This window comes from Panthera uncia, chromosome D1, assembly GCF_023721935.1.
Source record: "Panthera uncia isolate 11264 chromosome D1, Puncia_PCG_1.0, whole genome shotgun sequence".
Classification (NCBI taxonomy): Eukaryota; Metazoa; Chordata; class Mammalia; order Carnivora; family Felidae; genus Panthera; species Panthera uncia.
This window is the reverse complement of record NC_064808.1, coordinates 90,925,189-90,943,388: the sequence shown is the minus strand read 5'-3', so window position 1 is coordinate 90,943,388 and position 18,200 is coordinate 90,925,189. Positions and strand designations below refer to the sequence as shown.

The 18,200-nt window shown below is 42.1% G+C and overlaps 2 protein-coding genes across 3 annotated transcripts; one reads left to right on the top strand and one right to left on the bottom strand.

The window, feature by feature from the left end:
* The first annotated feature begins 12,610 nt into the window (after positions 1–12,610).
* LOC125928782 (olfactory receptor 4D5) lies at positions 12,611–15,745 on the top strand. Of its 2 annotated transcripts, XM_049639487.1 has the most exons (2): positions 12,611–13,512; positions 15,521–15,745. In XM_049639487.1, exons 1-2 carry the CDS (start codon positions 12,611–12,613, stop codon positions 15,537–15,539), a joined length of 921 nt encoding a protein of 306 aa, XP_049495444.1. In that variant the 3' UTR covers positions 15,540–15,745. The 2 variants fall into 2 exon arrangements, with proteins under 2 accessions (XP_049495444.1, XP_049495435.1); XM_049639478.1 differs by lacking the exon at positions 15,521–15,745 and having other exon boundaries at positions 12,611–13,555.
* A 397-nt stretch (positions 15,746–16,142) lies between these two features.
* LOC125929614 (olfactory receptor 6T1) lies at positions 16,143–17,627 on the bottom strand. The gene is given in 3 exon segments (XM_049640973.1): positions 16,143–16,265; positions 16,556–16,624; positions 16,626–17,627. Coding segments are annotated over 3 exon segments (1,134 nt in total). The 5' UTR covers positions 17,568–17,627.
* Positions 17,628–18,200: the final 573 nt, after the last annotated feature.

Sequence of the window (18,200 nt, the reverse complement as noted above, 5' to 3'; positions counted from 1 at the left end):
AGATCTTTGATCTGTATAGTAATTTGGCATGGCTGTAAAATAAGATGCAAGAGAAAGATGGGAAAAGAGAATTTGCAAACAAATAATTGCAAATTTAATCTTTGAATTACGGGGCTGTGATGTGATATAGAAACATCTCCAAACTAGAGGGAGAGCAGTTAATTTATCCTACAGGGATGGTTTACTAAAGTCATTGCCCTTCCCATGGTCTGGTCCTTTATGTGGTCCCCTGTGACTTTTGGCTTGGGAGAGCACCTGGCAGGTTTGCTTACCTAACGCCTGGTATTTTATGTCTTGCTCTGTCAATAATCCCTTTGCACTAAAACTAGCAACTTCTGTTCCCCAAAGCCGTCTCAAAGGCCTGATGGAATCTTGGCAGTATTAAACATTTTGGCCTGAATTTATATATCGATGATTGGGATATCTTAAGTGGGAAGCTCCAGGTAAGTGAGCCACAGCTATTTCATGTATTTCTTGGGCTTTTTCTCATTCTTTAGGGATATTCAAGCCTGAAATTATCCATTGGAGAAACACGGAACAGAATTTAGTCGTGGAGAACTTAGCAAGTCATTTGATTTCTCTGTCCCTCAAGTCTAACCGAATGACCTTGTATTAAAATCTAAGACCATTTTCTTGCTATGGTCTCCCCACTTTTAGGAGGAAGAATAAGATTTATGATTAGACTAAGTAGTTCCTTTTTGTTGTTGTTGTTGTTGTAGTTTATTGATTTTGAGACAGAGAAAACATGAGCTGGGGAGGGGCAGAGAGAGAGGGAGGGAGAGAGAGAATCCCAAATAAGCTCCACCCTGTGAGCACGGAACTGGATGTGGGGCTGGAACCCATGAACCGTGGGATCATGACCTGAGGCAAGCTGTAGTCAGACGCTTAACCGACTGAGCCATCCAGGAGTTCCTTTTTAATCAGCAACACACGTTGGCTTAAATAGAGTAACTGAACAAAAAGTTTACGCATTCGTGATTCTCTTAGCCAGGGAAAATTCACAAGCTTTGAGTCATTACTTAATTTGAATGTTCAGGGGTGTCTGGGTGGCTCAGTTGGTTAAGCATTGGACTCTTGATTTAGGCTCAGGTCATGATCTCACAGTTTGTGTGTTTGAGCCCCACATCAGGCTCTGTGCTGGCTTCATGGAGGCTGCCTGTGATCCTCTCTTCCTCTCTCTCTCTGCCCCTCCCCTGCTTGTGCTCTCTCTCTCTTTCAAAGTAAATAAATAAACTTAAAAAAAAAATAAATTGAATGTTCAAATGCCACAGCTGGGCAGTAATAAGCCTACGTTTGATTCCCCCATCCCCCCGCTCATAAACTCTAAAACAGGAACTCTTTAACCTGACATTTACCTTTTCCAATATTATCTCTTATCACTATTTCTATTTTAAGTTAGACATTTTCACTTTACTCAGACATTCCTTCCACTGTCACATCTCTACATATTTTCTCCATCTGTCCCTTTACCTCTGAAGTGTATCATTTCTGTTCTACCCTATTTTGGTCACTTAAAAATCCTTTCCGAATTTCAAGACCTAGCTACCATTTACTTACATGCAAGATAGTGCTATCTAGCAGTCTTCCACTAGGCTTTGGGCTAAAAGCTTTCTGTATGTTATCTGACTTCACACTTAACCTGATCCTACAAGGTAAGTGTTATGATGTTCATTTTACACTATAGAAAAGTACAAGGTAGGCATCGTTGCTCCCATTATACAGATTAGACTCAGAACAAGAGACTTTGCCCAGGTGTTCACAGTTAATGGGCACCAAAGCAAGGGTCATTACAGATGGTGCTGGATACCTGCTATCTCCTCCGTCAAAAGTTGATGGTATAGTGTTGGCAAATGTTAGTTACTGAGCACCTGCCGAGATCCCAAAATGAATGAAACATACTCCTGTCCTTGAGGAGTCACAGTTCTTTGGTCCTCCAAGGAGAAGGGATATTTTCCTCCCAATAAGGCTAGATCTATAATCTTTTGGAGACATTTATCACATTTGAAATTTATTCTTTGTTTTAAAACATTTTTTTATTTTTTAAATAAATTCTACACAACACGTGGGGCTCGAACTTATGACTCTGAGATCAAGAGTCACATGCTGTATTGACTGAGCCAGCGAGGTGCCCCAAATTTACTCTTAATTTATATCTTATTTTCAATTCACAAAGTGGTTATTTCCTTGTCTTTCCATCTAAAATAATATACATAACTTGCACACTATAATAAACAACTGAACCATTACGTTTTAGTTGCTGGCTCTCTCTGCTTCAAACAAAACATTCTGAGAACAAATCATCACCGAATTGGATGGAATAGAAAATTCTCACATGTATGTATAGAATTGTACCTAACAATGTGTGTTGAAGAAAAGCCTCCCGTGCCAGTCAAAAATCTGAAATCTACCTTGACATTTCTAGTTATAAAATTTATTACAGTGAAGATCCCATAGAATCTAAGGAAAGGTTTCAGATATGATGAATTAGAGTAAAATCTTCTCCATCCTGTCCTATATGTAATAGTAAATCTGCTTAAAATCAGTTTGGGGAAAAAAATCTTACCTTATTTAGGACATTAATCATATCTTGTTTATGTAGATACCATACTTATGATGCCTCAGTGAGGCAAACTGAGTATACTTTTTACCATTTTCATTGTACTGACAAGAAAACTCAAGTTGAGAGAGGTTAAGAAACTTTCCCAAGGTCACATACATATGTCAGCAAGACAGTAGAACTAGGAGCCAGGCTCTCTGATACAGTTTGCACAGGAATACGGGCTTTTGTCAGACTCTTTACAGGACCTTGGATTCAAACTAATGTATTCTCCGTTGGTCCAGGCAGAACGTCTCTAATGCTTCAAGATTTTGTGGCTGATCTTACAAAGTGTTTTGTATCAGGAACAAGATTTTTTTGCAGTCATTGCTTACAATTTCCTAAATAACTATTTGGTGTCAGGGAGATATTGATAGGGAATTTGAAAGCAGCACCATATCATTGTAATACAATTAGCCTTGAAGGTTATTGCTCGATTTTCATACATGTCGTTGATCAAGTTCATTTTGAGGTCAAACTAGGGCTTTATCCTTTTTCTTTCTTTCTTTCTTTCTTTCTTTCTTTCTTTCTTTCTTTCTCTTTGTTTTGCTTTTTTTCTTTTAAGAGACAGAGAGTATGTGAGAGGTAGAGGGAGAGAGAGAATCTTAAGCAGACTCTGCCCAGTGCAGAGCAGACAGGGGGCTCCTATCTCACAACTCTGAGTTCATGACCTGAGCCAAAAGGTCATGACCTGAGCCAAAGGTTATTATTTTAGATGTTTAACTGACTGGGCCACTCAGGCACCTCACCTTTCTTTGTTTTAACAGTGTTGTTCAGTGGAGTGCCTGGGTGGCTCAGTCGGTTGAGCGTCCGACTTCGGCTCAGGTCATGATCTCACGGTTCGGTTTGTGAGTTTGAGCCCTGCGTCGGGCTCTGTGCTGACAGCTCGGGGCCTGGAGCCTGCTTCGGATTCTGTGTCTCCCTCCCTCTCTGCTCCTCCCCTGCTCACACTCTGTCTCTCTCTCAAAAATAAAGATTAAAAAAAAATCTTTTTTAAGTGCTGTTCAGTAGAACTTTCTGTGACGATAGAACCATTCTGTATCTGTACTGTTCAGTATGGTGGCCCCTAGCCACATGGAGCTATTGACAGTGCTTGAAATGTGTCTAGTGCATCTTAAAAACTGATCTTTCAATTTAGTTTTAATTAATTTAATTTTAAATTGTCACATGCGGCCAAGGGCTCCTGTATCGGGCAGCACATATTTAGAAGATTATCCTCATTGGAGCTGAACTGTTTCAGAAAGGTGGGGATTTGAGTAGATAGTAAAAAGCCTCCCAACTAATTTTTTTTCTAGTTTTTCCCTATATCCTCCATTTTCTGGTGTTTCATTTTACTTTTTTTATTATAACATTTCCTTTAACTTTTCTTCAGGTGTTATTGAAATACATTTACTACAAATCATATAATAGAGAGCACAGTTTTCTATAAAGTAGGCACTCAGTTGGTTGGATATAGTATTATCTTTAGACTCAGGCCACAGGGACTCTTGCCCAGACCACTTATCTTCACAGGGACAAGGCATCAGAGGGACCACGGTAAAGTGCCTGTGAGTAAATCCTAGAATCCACTATTTTTCCAAGAAGTCTTGGTTCCTCTTATTAGAGACTGCATTAGAAACCAAGGTCCGAGTGCTATGTGTTTTTACTACTGGGACCGAGCAAGGGAATATAAGAGTGTTTACTTATCCATGTAGGTACACATGTCTATAAATATTTCAATATGTAACCATCTGTATCTTTATTAAGATGAACACCAGATCCTACTGGTGACTCCAACTCTAGTCCATTACAACATGGGTCATTCTAGCCTTTTTTTTCTTGTTTACACTTTCCCAACAGTGAGAAACCTGACACTTTACCATAGCCATTCACTTAATTGTTCAATTCCTGTATACATGTAGAGTGGGGCCAGAATTGTTATCCTATAGCTCCAGAGAAAACTACTTTATAACCTACAGTGCAATGCCTTTGTATAGTTACCTGCTTTTTAGTCTTACTGACTGAACTCATTTCCAAAATTACTTAGGTCAGTTCCTTTGTCCCTCCCCCTCCTCAGCGAGGTTGTTTCATACATTTGTAATACAATTAGATTGTTTTGTAACATTGTGCATTTCATCCCGGGATCTCATGACCTGTTAAACGATTTTTTTTTGAATGTTTATTTATATTTGAGAGACTGCAAGCAGGGGAGGGGCAGAGAGAGGGCGACAGAGGATCAAAGTGGGCTCTGTGCTGACAGCAGGGAGCCTGATGTGTGGGGCTTGAACTCATGAACTGTGTGATCATGACCAGAACCAAAGCCGGCTCAACCAGGTGCCTCTCCCCTCCAGTGATTTAAAAAAAACATTTGCATACATTAAAAAATATTCACATACATTAAGGTTCAATTTTTGTAATGTGAAAGTCTATGGGTTTTAACAAATGCAGAGTGTCCTGTATCCACCCTTACAGTATGAAACAGTGGTTTCACTGCCCTAAATACCCACCTTGTGTTTTACCTATTGAACATTCTTTTTCCATAAACATGACAACCACTGAGCATTTTATCATCTCTATTTACATTTTTACCTTTTCCAGAATATCATATAATTGGAATCATATTCTCTGGCTTTTTCAGACTAACTTTTTTCACTTAATAATACGCACTTAATATTCATCCATGTTTTTTGTGTTTCATTTTTGTGTGTGTGGTTTGACAGCTCATTTCATTTTATCACTGAATAATATTCCATCATACAGATGTACCCCCGTGTGTTTATCTATTCATCTATTGAAGGACATCTCGTTTGCTTCCAGATTTTGGTGATGATGAGTACATCTGCTATAGACATTTACGCAAAGGTTTTTGTGTGGGCGTAAGTTTTCTAACCAGTTTGATAAATACCTAAGAGTGCGACCCTTGAATTGAATGGCAAGACAATGTTTGGCTTGGGAAGAAAATGCCAAACCGTCTTCCAAAGTAGCTGTATCCTTTTTGCATTCCCACCAGCAATGAATGAGAGTTCCTGTGGCTGTCATAACCAGCAACTGATATTGTTAGCTTAAAAAAAAAAAAACTGTAGTCATTTTAACAGGTGTATCAGGTGTATTTTTTCATTGCTGTTTTAGTTTGCAATTTCCTAATGACAAATGATGTTTAGCATCTTTTAATATGCTTATTTGCCATCCAGAGATCTTCTTTGGTGAGATATCTGTTCAGATCTTTTACTCATGTAATTGGATTGTTTGCTTTCTTGCTGTTGAGGTGTGAGGTCTTTGTATATTTTGGGTTGGAATCTTTTACCAGATATATTTTGCAAATATTTTATCCCAGCTGGAGCTTATCTTTTGATTTTCTTCATAGTGTCTTTTGCAGAAAAGAGCCTTTAATTGTTTTTAATTTTCTATTAAAATTTTTTTCTTGTTTGTTTGTTTGTTTATTTATTTATTTATTTATTTAGAGAAAGAAAGAGAGACAGCATGAGCAAGGGAGGGGCAGAGAGAGAGGGAAAGAAAGAATCCTAAGCAGGCTCCATACTGTTGGTGCTGAGCCTGACGGGGGACTCGATCTCACAAACCTTGAGATCATGACCTGAGCCAAAATCAAGAGTCAGATGCTTAACCAACTGAGCCACCCATGTGCCCCAGAAGTCTTTAATTTTAAGAAAGTCCAGTTTATAATTTTTTTCTTTTCTGGATTATGCTTTTGCTGTTGTGTATAAAAACTGATCACCACACCCAAAATTATATAAACTTTCTCCTATTTTTTTTGTAGAAATATTATAGCTTGAATTTTACATTTAGGTCTAGGTTTCATTTTGAGTTAATTTTCATGAACGGTATAAAATCTATGTACAATTTCTTTTTTGTATACGGATGTCCAATGGTTCCAGCACATTTGTGGAAGAGACAATCTTTTCCTCATTGAATTTCCTTTGCTTCTTTGGCAAATATCAGTTGTTCATATTTGTGCATGTTTTTTTTTTTTTTTCTTTCTGGACTGTATATTATATTCCATTGGTCTATGTTTCTATTTTTCTCTATTTAGTATCATGCTGCTTTGATTATGGTAACTTTATAGCAAGTAATGAGATCACTTAGTGTGAGTCACCCAACATTGTTTGTCTTCACTATTGTGTTAGCTGTTTTGGTTTTTTGCTTTTTCGTATAAATTTTAGAACCAGCTTACTGACATCTACAATATAGCTTGCTGGGATGTTGATTGAGATTTTGTTACATTTATAGGTCAGAGTGATGTGGGGCTGCTGAGTGAACAGTCAATAAAGAATGTTCCTGAGACATTTTTGGTGCAAAAAGATGTTTTGATTAAACTACAGGGGCAGGACTCATGGGCAGAAAAAGCTGCACTGTGATCTTGGGCAGTGATTGTTTATATACTTTTAAGTTGGGGGGTGGTAGAGATAAAGGAAGTCTCTAAAGAGATTTTCCTATATTAAAGAACACTTACAGAATCCTGGAGGTCTGGATCTCATTAAGCTAAGGTGGCCTTTTGCCTCTAGCAAATCATTAAGGTAGCTAGTGAGTTCCTTGAGAAATAGCCGCGCTCTGCCTCAGGTATTTATCAGTGGGCTGCAAGTTGTAAGGAAATTTGTGTCTACATTTCCTTTGCCTTTGTTCTCCAGATCAAGAGTCTTCTCATTTCCTCCCTCCCTGACTGGATTGAATTTTGTACCCTCCCCACATTCATATGTTAAAGTTCTACCCCTAGTGTCTCAGAATGTGACTCTATTTTAAGACAGCTCCTTTACAGTGGTAATTGAGCTAAAATGAGGTCCTTAGAATTGGCGTTAATGCAATGTGACTGGTGTCCTTACAAAAGGGAATATTTGAAGTCACACGCCATGTGAAGATGAAGGCACAGATGTAGGTGATGCTTTTACAAGCTAAGGAATGCCAAGCATTGCCAGCAAGCCACCAGAAGGGGAGCCAGAAACAAGAAACAGATTCACTGGCAGCTCCCAGAAAAAACCAGTTCTGACAACAACTTGAGCTTGAACCTTTACCCTCCAGAACTGGGACAATACATTTTTGCTGCTAGATCACTTAATTCGGGGTGCTTTGTTATGGCAGCCCTAGCAAACGAATGCACTCCCGTCCCTATGACATTGCTGTCATCCTTTCACTTACTCATAACTTATTTATTTATCCGTAACCTAATGTATTGTTATTTTTCTTTTAAGAATAAGAAAAAGTTAAAAAGTTATCTTCTCTTCATTTATTCTTTCTCTGACACTCTTCCTTGCTTTATGTCTGTGAGGAGTAAGCCCTCTGACCCAGATAAAGGAGGGACACAGAGCCTGGGAGCGCAGTGAAGTCAGGCTGTAGTCAAGGTTCTGGCAAAAGCGGGTGTCTGATGGACAGGCACACTCAGGGTGGTTACGGCAGACAATTTATCTCCTAGCGTGCAAATCCCTCCCCCGATTCCTCATTGGCTGAATGCTACAGAGGCTACAGCCTTACCCAGAAGTCGCCGATGCTCACGTAAGGCCAAAAATATTCTGATTGGATCAAACGAACATTTCCGGGGGTGAGGTAGAGGCTTTCGGTCCCTCCTTTGTTCTTTGGCGCATGCTCATTGCAAAGCTTGGGATAATAAGCCTGAGAAACAGCGAGGGGAAGGAGAACCAGGAAGTGAAGTGTCCAAGGGCTTGGGACTCCATTGTGAGGAGCAGTTTCATATCTGTTTCCAATAAGCTGTAAACCTACTGTTAGCTAGGCAACACAGCTTTTCTTTGTTTGTTTGTTTTTTAAATTTTTAAAGGTTTATTTAGTTTTGAGAGAGAGTGTGTGTGCAAACGCGCACCTGCAGAAGAGGGGCAGAGGACGGGCAGAGAGGGGGAGACAGAGGTTCTAAACGGGCTTCACGCTGTGGGACAGCAGAGAGCCCAATGTAGGGACTGAACTCAGGAACAGTGAGATCATGACCTGAGCTGAAGTTGGAAGCTTCAACGGACTGAACCACCCAGGCGCCCTTGGTATGTCTGAAAATGAATCATCTCCCTTACTTCTCACAATGTAATCCAAGTTTCTGATCTATATCATTTTCTTTCTCTCTATAATAACTCCTTTTTAACATTTCTTGCAGGGCAAGTCTGCTAGCGACGAATTCTTTCAGCTGTTATTTGCCTGAGAAATTCTTTATTTCCCTTTAATGCTTAGAAAATAATTTTGCTGGATTTAGACTTCTAGACTGGTGTTTTTTTTTTTTTTTTTTTTTTAAGTTTATTTATTTATTTGAGAGAGATGGACACAGCATGAGCAGGGTTGGGGCAGAGAGAGAATCTGAAGCAGGCTCTGTGCTCTCAGCACAGCCTCCCGGATGGGGGGGGGGGGGCTGGAAGTCAGGAACTGTGAGATCATGACCTGAGCCAAAACCAAGAGTCGGACGCTTAACCAACTGAACTATCCAAGCGCCCCTAGGCTGGTGTTCTTTTTCTCTCTTTCAACACTTGAAACGTATCAGTCCACTTATTTCCTGTTTTCTTGGTTTCAGACAAGACTTGCCTTGTAATTCTTATTTTTGTTCCTCTATTGTTGACAGTTTTTTTCCTCTAACTTCTTTCGAGATTTTTCTCCTTGTCTTTGGTTTTCTGTTGTTGAATATGACATACCTAGGTGTATATTATATATATTTCTTTATTTTTGGTATTCTGTTTGGTATGCTTTGGCCTTCCTGGATCTGTGGTTTCATGTATATCATTATTTTCAGAACATTGTCAGTGATTATTATTTCAGGTACTTTTACTTCATTCTGTTGTTCCTTCTGGTCTTCCGATTACATTATGTTGCATCTTTTAAAACTATCCCAGGGGCGCTTGGGTGGCTCAGCTCAGTTGGTTCAGCTTAGGGCTCTTGGTTTTGGTTCAGGTCATGATCTCGAGGTTTTGTGAGTTACAACCCCACGTCGTCTCTGTGCTCACAGCATGGAGTCTGCTTGGGATTTCCTCTCCTTTGCCCCTCCTTCACTCCCGCTGTCTCTGTCCCTCTCAAAATAAATAAATAAAAACTTAAAAAAAAAAAACCAAACTATCCCCAAATTCTTGGATGCTTTATTCTGTTTTTCTTTTTTGTTTCTAGCCTTTGCATTTCAGTTTGGGAATTTAAGCTTACTTATTCTTTCCTTGGCTGTGTCCAGCCTACTGAGGACCCCATCAAAGCATTCTTTATTTCTGTTACAGTGTTTTGGACTTCTAGTATTTCATTTTTATACGTTCATAAAGTTTCCATCGCTCTCTTTACAGTACCAATGCAAGTTGGTCACTTTCTCTGTGGGAGTCCTTAACACAGTAATGAAAGCTGTCTCAACTTCCTTGCTTGATAATCCTAACATCTGTATGATACAGGAGTTTAGTTCTCTTGTTTACTTTGTGTCTTCAGACTGTGTTTCTGCTTGCCTTTTAGCACGACTCGTGATGTTTTTGTTGAATAGCCCAACATAAAATAATAAGAACCGTCAGGTCACAGGAACTGAGGTGAAGAAACTTTAGCGTGAGAATTGTTGTGAATCTGCCTGGTAGTTGCCCTAGTTGGAGAAGGCGGAGGTTTCACGTTTATTCTGCCACCTCTTGCGTTGCCTTCAGGCATCCTTAAGTACTTGTCCTTAGAGTCTGTGTCTTGTGGTTGTTTCAGTTGTAACCCACTGTTTTCACGCTGGAGCCCTGCTGGTGTGGAGACAAGGTCCTTGAAGGAGAGAAGCTTTCTACAATCTTGTGATTAAACTTCAGTCTTCAGTCAGCCTGCCTCCCTACACTCACCCCCATAGGTGATACCACAAGGCTGTAGGGCGCTGAAGGGGGGAAAATGTCCTTCTCCCAGGTGGGATAGGGCTCTAGCAAAAGCTTTTCATCCTAGACAATAGATACTTTACTTCTCCTCACACTCTTCCAGTGCTAGGAGAGTATCTTCCATCATTCTTCACTGTGGAGATCGAACCGTTGAAAGTGTAGGGGTTCCCTAAGATGGCAACCCCCAGGAGTTTCCCACCGGCATGCTAGTCCACACTCAGCCTCCAGCAATTTGTCAGAATTGCTAGTGAAGTGCTCCTATCTGTGTATGACTCCAGTGTTCTGTGCCAGGTAAGCGGGTCTCCACTACGACTTCCTCTTGCTTCCCTTGGCCCTCCAGGGTTTGAGGTAGCGTTTTGCCCTGTAACCTCCAGTCTCTGATGGCTCCGAAAAAAGTCATTGCCTGTCACGCTGTTTAGCTTTTTCTTATTTCAAAGATGAAAGTCTCGACTTCCAAGTTCTTCCCACTGGAAACTGACTGGAAAGCCCAATGTTGTGTATTCGAAACATTTCCTTGAAATGAAGATGAAATAAGAGTGCCTGGGTGGCTCAGGTGGTTTAAGCGCCCAGCTCTTGACCTTGGCTCAGGTCATCTCACGGTTCATGGGATCAAGCCCCACATTGGGCTCTGAGCTGACAGGGCAGAGTCTGCTTGGGATTCTCTATCCCTCTCTCTCTCTCTCTTTCTCTGCCCCTCCCTTGTTCACTCTTTTTGTCTGTCTCTCTCTCAAAATAAATAAATAAAAATTTAAAATTAAGGTGGGGGGCGCCTGGGTGGCTCAGTCGGTTGAGCATCTGACTTCAGCTCAGGTCATGATCTCGTGGTCCATGAGTTTGAGCCCTGCGTCGGGCTCCGTGCTGACAGCTCAGAGCCTGGAGCTTGCCTCGGATTCTGTCTCCCCTCTCTCCGCCCCTCCCCCGCTCATGCTCTGTCTCTCTCTGTCTCAAAAATAAACATTAAAAAAACTAAAATAAAATAAAATTAAGATGAAATAAATACATAGAGATTAATAAAGAAAACCAGGGAAGCATGGGGTGAGCATGGCAAGTTCAAGGAACTTCGGGTAGCTCTGTATATATCATTGTGTATGTGTGAGGAGACTATGTATAAAATGATGAAGCTGGAGGGGTGGATAGGTGTCAGAAGGTGAAAGTTCTATGCAAAATGTGTCATAGGTCTTATTTTCGAAAATTTCTCAGTGTTTAATATAGTGCTTAGTAAATAGAAGATGCTTAGTACATGTTTATCGAGTAAAGAAAGAACAAAGGCAGGAAAATATAATTGAAAAGTCATAATTAAAATTAAGGGCAGAATGACACGTCACACTTCCATTGAAGAGTATGAAGACATTAATTCTAGAAGTCTAACCAATAGCCAGCTTGTAAACATACTTAAATATATAAAACACCCTTTTTATTTTTAAGGGTTTCAAACGTTGAGGCAGCTTTGCACGTAGATAGTGACTTTTTACCTTCAGATAATATTTGTGGCCTTCTCTTGCTGCTTCTCATATGAAAAAGCAATTATTCTTTGGATGATGTCTCTGAAATTAACACTGACACACACATTTTTGGGGGGCAGTTCAGTATTCTAGTTGCTTTTCCCTGTGTTTCCCCAGGGACTATAGTTTCTCTGGGTTTCCCAGAGCCACTGGACAGGAAGCTTCTTCTGCCACATGTTTTCTTATCTAACTTTAAGAAGACAGCAGTTCACGACCTTTATAGGTCTAAATATTTGGCCTGTGGGAATTTTTCGGGTTTTCTAAATAAAGGCTACCTATAGCTATGAGATATTAGACTGCAGGAGAGCGTGCAGGTATTTTGGCTAATTGACATCATGGATGAGGGGAGTGAGACAGAATTTTGGAAGATCGTTCCTGTTTTAGACCACTAGGTACTGGGAGAAGTGACATTTACTTCCGGGGCTGCAGTTTTTTCTCTGTGTATCACTTCTCAAGTTTTGAGGGCTGATTATTTTTGATTTTCATGAACTATAAATAGTAGCAGTGTTACCCTGAGTTTTACGCTCCTGTGCTTGATTATACCAATATGGGATGTTCCAATGCGTGGTTTCCTATAGAACTTCTTAGGATAGTCGTCTTATAGTAAATGAGACAGGGGAGGATTCCCCAGAGAGGGCAGAGGAAATTATCGCAGAGAAGCTGGTGGATCCCGTGACGAGTACGTGCATTTTCTTCAGCAGGTTCGCTTACCAGGTTATACCGAGCAGATGAATCCAGCAAATCATTCCCAGGTGACAGGCTTTGTCCTCCTGGGGCTCTCTCAGGTATGGGGGCTTCGGTTCCTCTTCTTTATTATCTTCTCTGCTGTGTATCTTATGACCGTAGCTGGAAATCTCCTTATTGTGGCCATAGTGACCTGTGACTCACGCCTCCACACAACCATGTACTTTCTCTTAGGCAACCTTTCTTTCCTAGACCTTTGCTACTCTTCCATCACAGCACCTAGGATGCTGTTTGACTTGCTCTCAGACAACCCCATCATTTCCTTCGGCAGCTGCCTGACTCAGCTCTTCTTCTTCCACTTCATTGGAGGCATCAAGATCTTCCTGCTGACGGTGATGGCATATGACCGCTATGTTGCCATCTCCCAGCCATTGCGCTACATGCTTGTGATGAACCGGGCAGTCTGTGGGCTCCTCATGGTAGCCTCCTGGGTGGGGGGCTTCATCCACTCCATTGTGCAGATTGGACTGACTATCCAGCTGCCATTCTGTGGGCCTGACAAGCTGGACAACTTTTACTGTGACGTGCCTCAGCTGATCAAATTAGCCTGCACGGATACCTTTGTCTTAGAGCTTCTGATGGTGTCTAACAATGGCCTGGTGACTTTGATGTGTTTTCTGGTGCTCCTGGGATCCTACACGGCACTGCTAGTCATGCTCCGAGGCCACTCATGGGAGGGCCGGAGCAAAGCCCTATCCACTTGTGCCTCTCACATTGCTGTGGTGACCTTAATTTTTGTGCCTTGTGTCTACATCTATGCGAGGCCATTTCGGACATTCCCTATGGACAAGGCGGTCTCTGTTCTGTACACAATGGTCACTCCCATGCTGAATCCTGCCATCTATACCCTGAGAAACAAGGAAGTGATCGTGGCCATAAAGAAACTGTGGAGGAGGCAGAAAGACCTTCTGGGCCCCCTGGAGCACTGACCCCCCCCCCCCCCCCCCCCGCCCTCCAGATTAGCAGAAGCAGAGACCTGAGAATCTGAGAGCTGTTTTTCTGGGGCAGCCTGCTGAAGAAGACCTACAGAGTAGCTAAAACCACTTGTCTACTCTATTACTTACCTGGACTATGACTTACTTCTGCGCTGTTCTCAACCTCAGTCGAGTTCTGGTGACCTGAACTTTTAACACAGCTAGAAAATGGAATGAGTACCCTAGAACTTCTCCCAAGTGCCTCCTAGAGAAAAAGTCTCAGCTGCTATGCAGGCTTGATGTTTGGGTCAGATGGCACTTGCTCCTATGATGCTGTTGGCCCTGTTGAGAAAGTTCCAGCTGAAGTAGGCATGAAGGTCGTACATCTGGTGTTTCTTTTCTGACATTTCTTCTAGGACACAAAATATATCCGAGGAGCTCAAAACAGTTATTTTTTAACAAGTTTTTATTTATTTATTTTGAGAGAGAGAGAGAGAGAAACAGAGAGAGAGAATGCATAAGCAGGGGAGGGCCAAGAGAGAGGGAGAGAGAACCCCACTGCCAGTTGTAAAGTCATAACTAGCACATCTGTCTCCAAATCCATGCAATAGCTTCCTACTCGATCCTCTAAAATCCACTTTGTTTCCCTCTAATCTGTTGTCCCCACAGCAGCCAACTGATTTTTTAAAATATGATTTGATCACTTCCTTGCTTAAAACCCTTCAAAGGCTTTACATTGCCTTATGAAGGAAGAAAGATCCCCATAAACCTTATAGATAAGGTCCTATCTGAACGGACCTCAGCCCACCTCTCCTTCTCCAGTCCTCATGTGCATTTGTTTCTCTTATTCCCTCATCTGACTGTGGGTCCTTGCAAATACTACTTGTTCTCTCCGGAATGCTGCTCCCCTACTTTCTTCCTGGATAATTGCTGCTCAGTCTGAGTCCTCAGTATAGAGCTCATTTCCTCGGAGGTATGTTCCCTGGTCTTTAATCCAGATTAATTTTCCTTACTAGTCCCTCTAACGAAACTCGGCTCTTTTCTCAAAAGCATTTGTCATAAATTGCAACTACATAGTAATGTGTGTATTTAGGTTTTCTTGTTTGTTTGTCTGTATGTTTTTTTTGTTTTTTGTTTTTTGTTTTTTTTTTTTTGCCAGCCATGCCAACTACACTATAAATTGTATAAAAGTGAGGGCCTTGTCTATCTTGTTTACTACTACATACTCAAGGTCTAGCGTTGCAGACTTTGAGTCTGGAGTTCTCTCTTGTCCAGCAAGAAAGTGGATGCAGAATTGAATACGAGAGAGGCTAATGTCTGGGAAGAGACAAGAACCCTGAGTAAAGATCCTTGCTCCGTATTTATTAGGATCAGAAGGCTTATAAATGTGATACACGTGCAGAAAGAGACAGTAAAACAGTGGCCATTAACTCATGTGTGTGAGAGAAAGGGGGTTTCGAAGGTATGCAGTGTTAGGGGTTAGGGTAAATACAAATCAAAGTCCTGGCGCTGAGCAGGTGGCTGTTTACTGCAGGCACCAGGCACCAGGTCTGTTTATCTTAACTTTTCTAGGGGCTAAGACAGATAGAGCATGCTATCTCAGGGTTAAAAAGGCATTTTTCTTGCTAATTAGCTCTGGGCGTGTTGGCCCTGTAGCGGCTTTCCACTCTATGCTTGTTTTACTTAATGATAAATCCTGGGCGTTTTCACCCTGCTGTGGCGGCTTTCTGCCTCTACCTGTTCTTGGACGATTTTGTCCTGTGGAAGCGGCTTTCTGCTCTATGCTTTGTTCTATGCTGGGTGCTTTCACCCTGTGGTGGCTTTCCACCCTGAGTCTTGTTAACCCATTGGTGCAAGCTCAGGAAGCTCTTTTTATTTATTTCTCTATTTATTTTATTAAAACATTTTTTTAATGTTTGAGACATATTTTTGAGACAGAGACAGAGCATGAGCAAGGGAGGGGCAGAGAGAGAGAGAGAGAGGGAGACACAGAATTTGAAGCAGGCTCCAGGCTCTGAGCTGTCAGCACAGAGCCTGACGTGGAGCTCGAACTCACGGACTGTGAGATGATGACCTGAGCCGAAGTCGGACGCCCAACCGACTGAGCCACCCAGGCGCCCCATGGAAGCTCTTAAACTTATTCCCCACAGTCTAGCTCCACAGCCTAGATTCAAGAGCAGCAACGGAGGGGCCTTGATGCAGCACCTGGGAAGCATATACTCTCAGGTTTGTGCACAGCCTGACCCTGTACTTGCACAACCACGTGGGTGTGTGTCTCTTTAAAATTTGTGCCCTAAACATCTCCCTTGGCCCTAGACATCACCCTAGTTCCATCCCTGCCTAGCTCAGTGCCTTAATCCTACTGGGTATTTAATAATATTTCTTAAATAAGTGATTGGATGATTGGCTTTGTGTTTAGAGTCTATCAGGCAGAAGTTGACTTGGGAATTTGGGATATCTAACTATTTCACTGGTCACAGTGTTTTTCCTTCGGGAGATTCCTATAGGAGCTGCTGGTCACCTAAACAGCAATGGCAAGTGAAGATCAAAGAAATAGTTATTACCGCAGCCCAAATGGGATTTCCCAATGTTCGGGTTCTGGTTAATCTTGTTTGTAATAGTCTAGATGGAAGTCATCAGAAGCCTTCTTCTTACTCTCCTCTAAGCTCCAGATCTGAGTCTCCGTATTTTTAGCATTCTCTGATTGGCTTTGCATGACAGGACCCTGAAGCAATAGTAAGTACGCTTGAGCATACACATACGGAGGAAGAGGAACGGCCTCCCTGAAGGAAGTCCACACACTTACCTGCCCCAAGGGAAATGTGTCCTAACCAGAATTCTGAAGTGTGGCCAACTGGATCAGCCTTCTCTATGGGGAGGGGAGGGCATCAGGAAGAGAGGAGAGAGGAAAACGAAGGCTCTCTCTCTCTTTCCTGATGCGTCATTCTGGAGGCTAGTTTTTAATTGTCTGAGAAAAGTGCAGGGTGTTGTTGGACTGATTTGAACTTCAAATACATTTTTACAAATTGCATACATTTTTAACCTCTTAATCCAATATTTCCTTTTACTTGTGACCCTCATAGTCTCTCGCAGCCATGGTTCTGTGCCACATCAGGGCATCTCTTAGGGCCTGCTTCACCTTATTGTTGCGGAGACTGAAGATGAATGGGTTCAGGAGGGGTGTGATGATACAGCTCAGGACGGAGGCCCCTTTGTGGAGCAGCGTGGACTGAGCCTCTGACATACGGATGTAGAGAAAAATGGAGCTGCCATAGACAATGATGACCACTGTAAGGTGTGAGGCACAAGTGGAGAACGCTTTTTTTCGCTCCGCAGGTATGGGGGCCCTGAAAACAGTGGCAAGAATGCAGGCATAGGAAACTGAGGTCAGTGCCAGCGAGCCCAGTAACACTGACGTGGAGAGCACGAAAGCCACCAGCTCCAGTAAGCGGGTGTCTCCGCAAGAGAGCCTCAGCAAGGGCCAACTGTCACAGAAAAAGTGGTCAATACCATTGGGGCCACAGAAAGGTAAGTTGGCCACGAGGATGGTGGGGCACAGGACCCAGAGGAATCCAGCTAACCAGGAGGCCAGAACCAGTTGGGAACAGACACGGCCATTCATTAGAGTCTCATAGTGGAGAGGTCGGCAGATTGCCAAGTAACGATCTAGAGACATGACAGCTAAGAGGAAGAAGTCGGTGGTGCCTAGGAGGAAGTAGAAGTAAGACTGGATGATGCAGGTGGCGAATGAGATGGAGTGGTCCCCCGTAAGAATGACGACAAGCATCTTGGGAACCACAACAGACACGAGCAACAGCTCCAGGAAGGACAGATGCCTCAGGAAGAAGTACATCTGTGTGTGCAGGTGTCGATTCGTCCAACTGAGCCCAATGATGAGCAGGTTGCCTGTGGCCGTTACAGTGTAGGCTGCCATCAAAGCCAGGAACAGCAGGAACTGCAGGATGTGGCTTCTGGGGAAACCCAGAAGGACAAACCCTGTCACGTGAGTCCAGTTTTCAGGACTCATCTCTGGTCATCGGCAGGAGAAACGAAACAGAACTTTATAACTGGATCTACAGCCACAAGTCATCAATTAATCAATCAATAAAATAATAGGCACCTAGCTCTTGATTACATTCTGAGAATATATTAATCTGTCTGCTTACAGGTGACTTACACAAAATTATGATAGCAAGCAGCATACTAATAATAACACAGATGATATTGAACACTATGTATTGGGAAATTTTGGATGCAGTATCTCCTCTCATGGCAGCTCTCAGAGATAGATATAACTGTTCTCATCTTACAGATAAGGGAAGGAAGACTGAAGAAGTTTAGGGAAATTTTCTATGATCAAATAGAGAGCAGTAGAGGCAGAATTTCCTGCCAACTTTCTGTGGCTCTCACCCACATACTGCTTTCCCTGTTTCACTTAGGCTGGGTACCACTTGAGTAGTGTGAACTTAGAAGAATCCAGAAGAAGGAAGGGGTCAGAGAACAAATGTACTATGAAAAAATCTTACTAGGATCAAGAACTCTGAATGTTTGTGGTCCTTCTGTTTCCTGGCTTAGCATAAAACAACAATAAAAGTCAGGGCTTTCAGTGACTTTAGAGATCTTAGTTTCCTTAATCAGCCAGAGAGCCACAGGGCATGAA

What these genes read in the sequence shown, in the direction of transcription:
- LOC125928782 (XM_049639478.1), top strand. Translation starts at nt 12,611, where the DNA reads ATGAATCCAGCAAATCATTCCCAGGTGACAGGCTTTGTCCTCCTGGGG.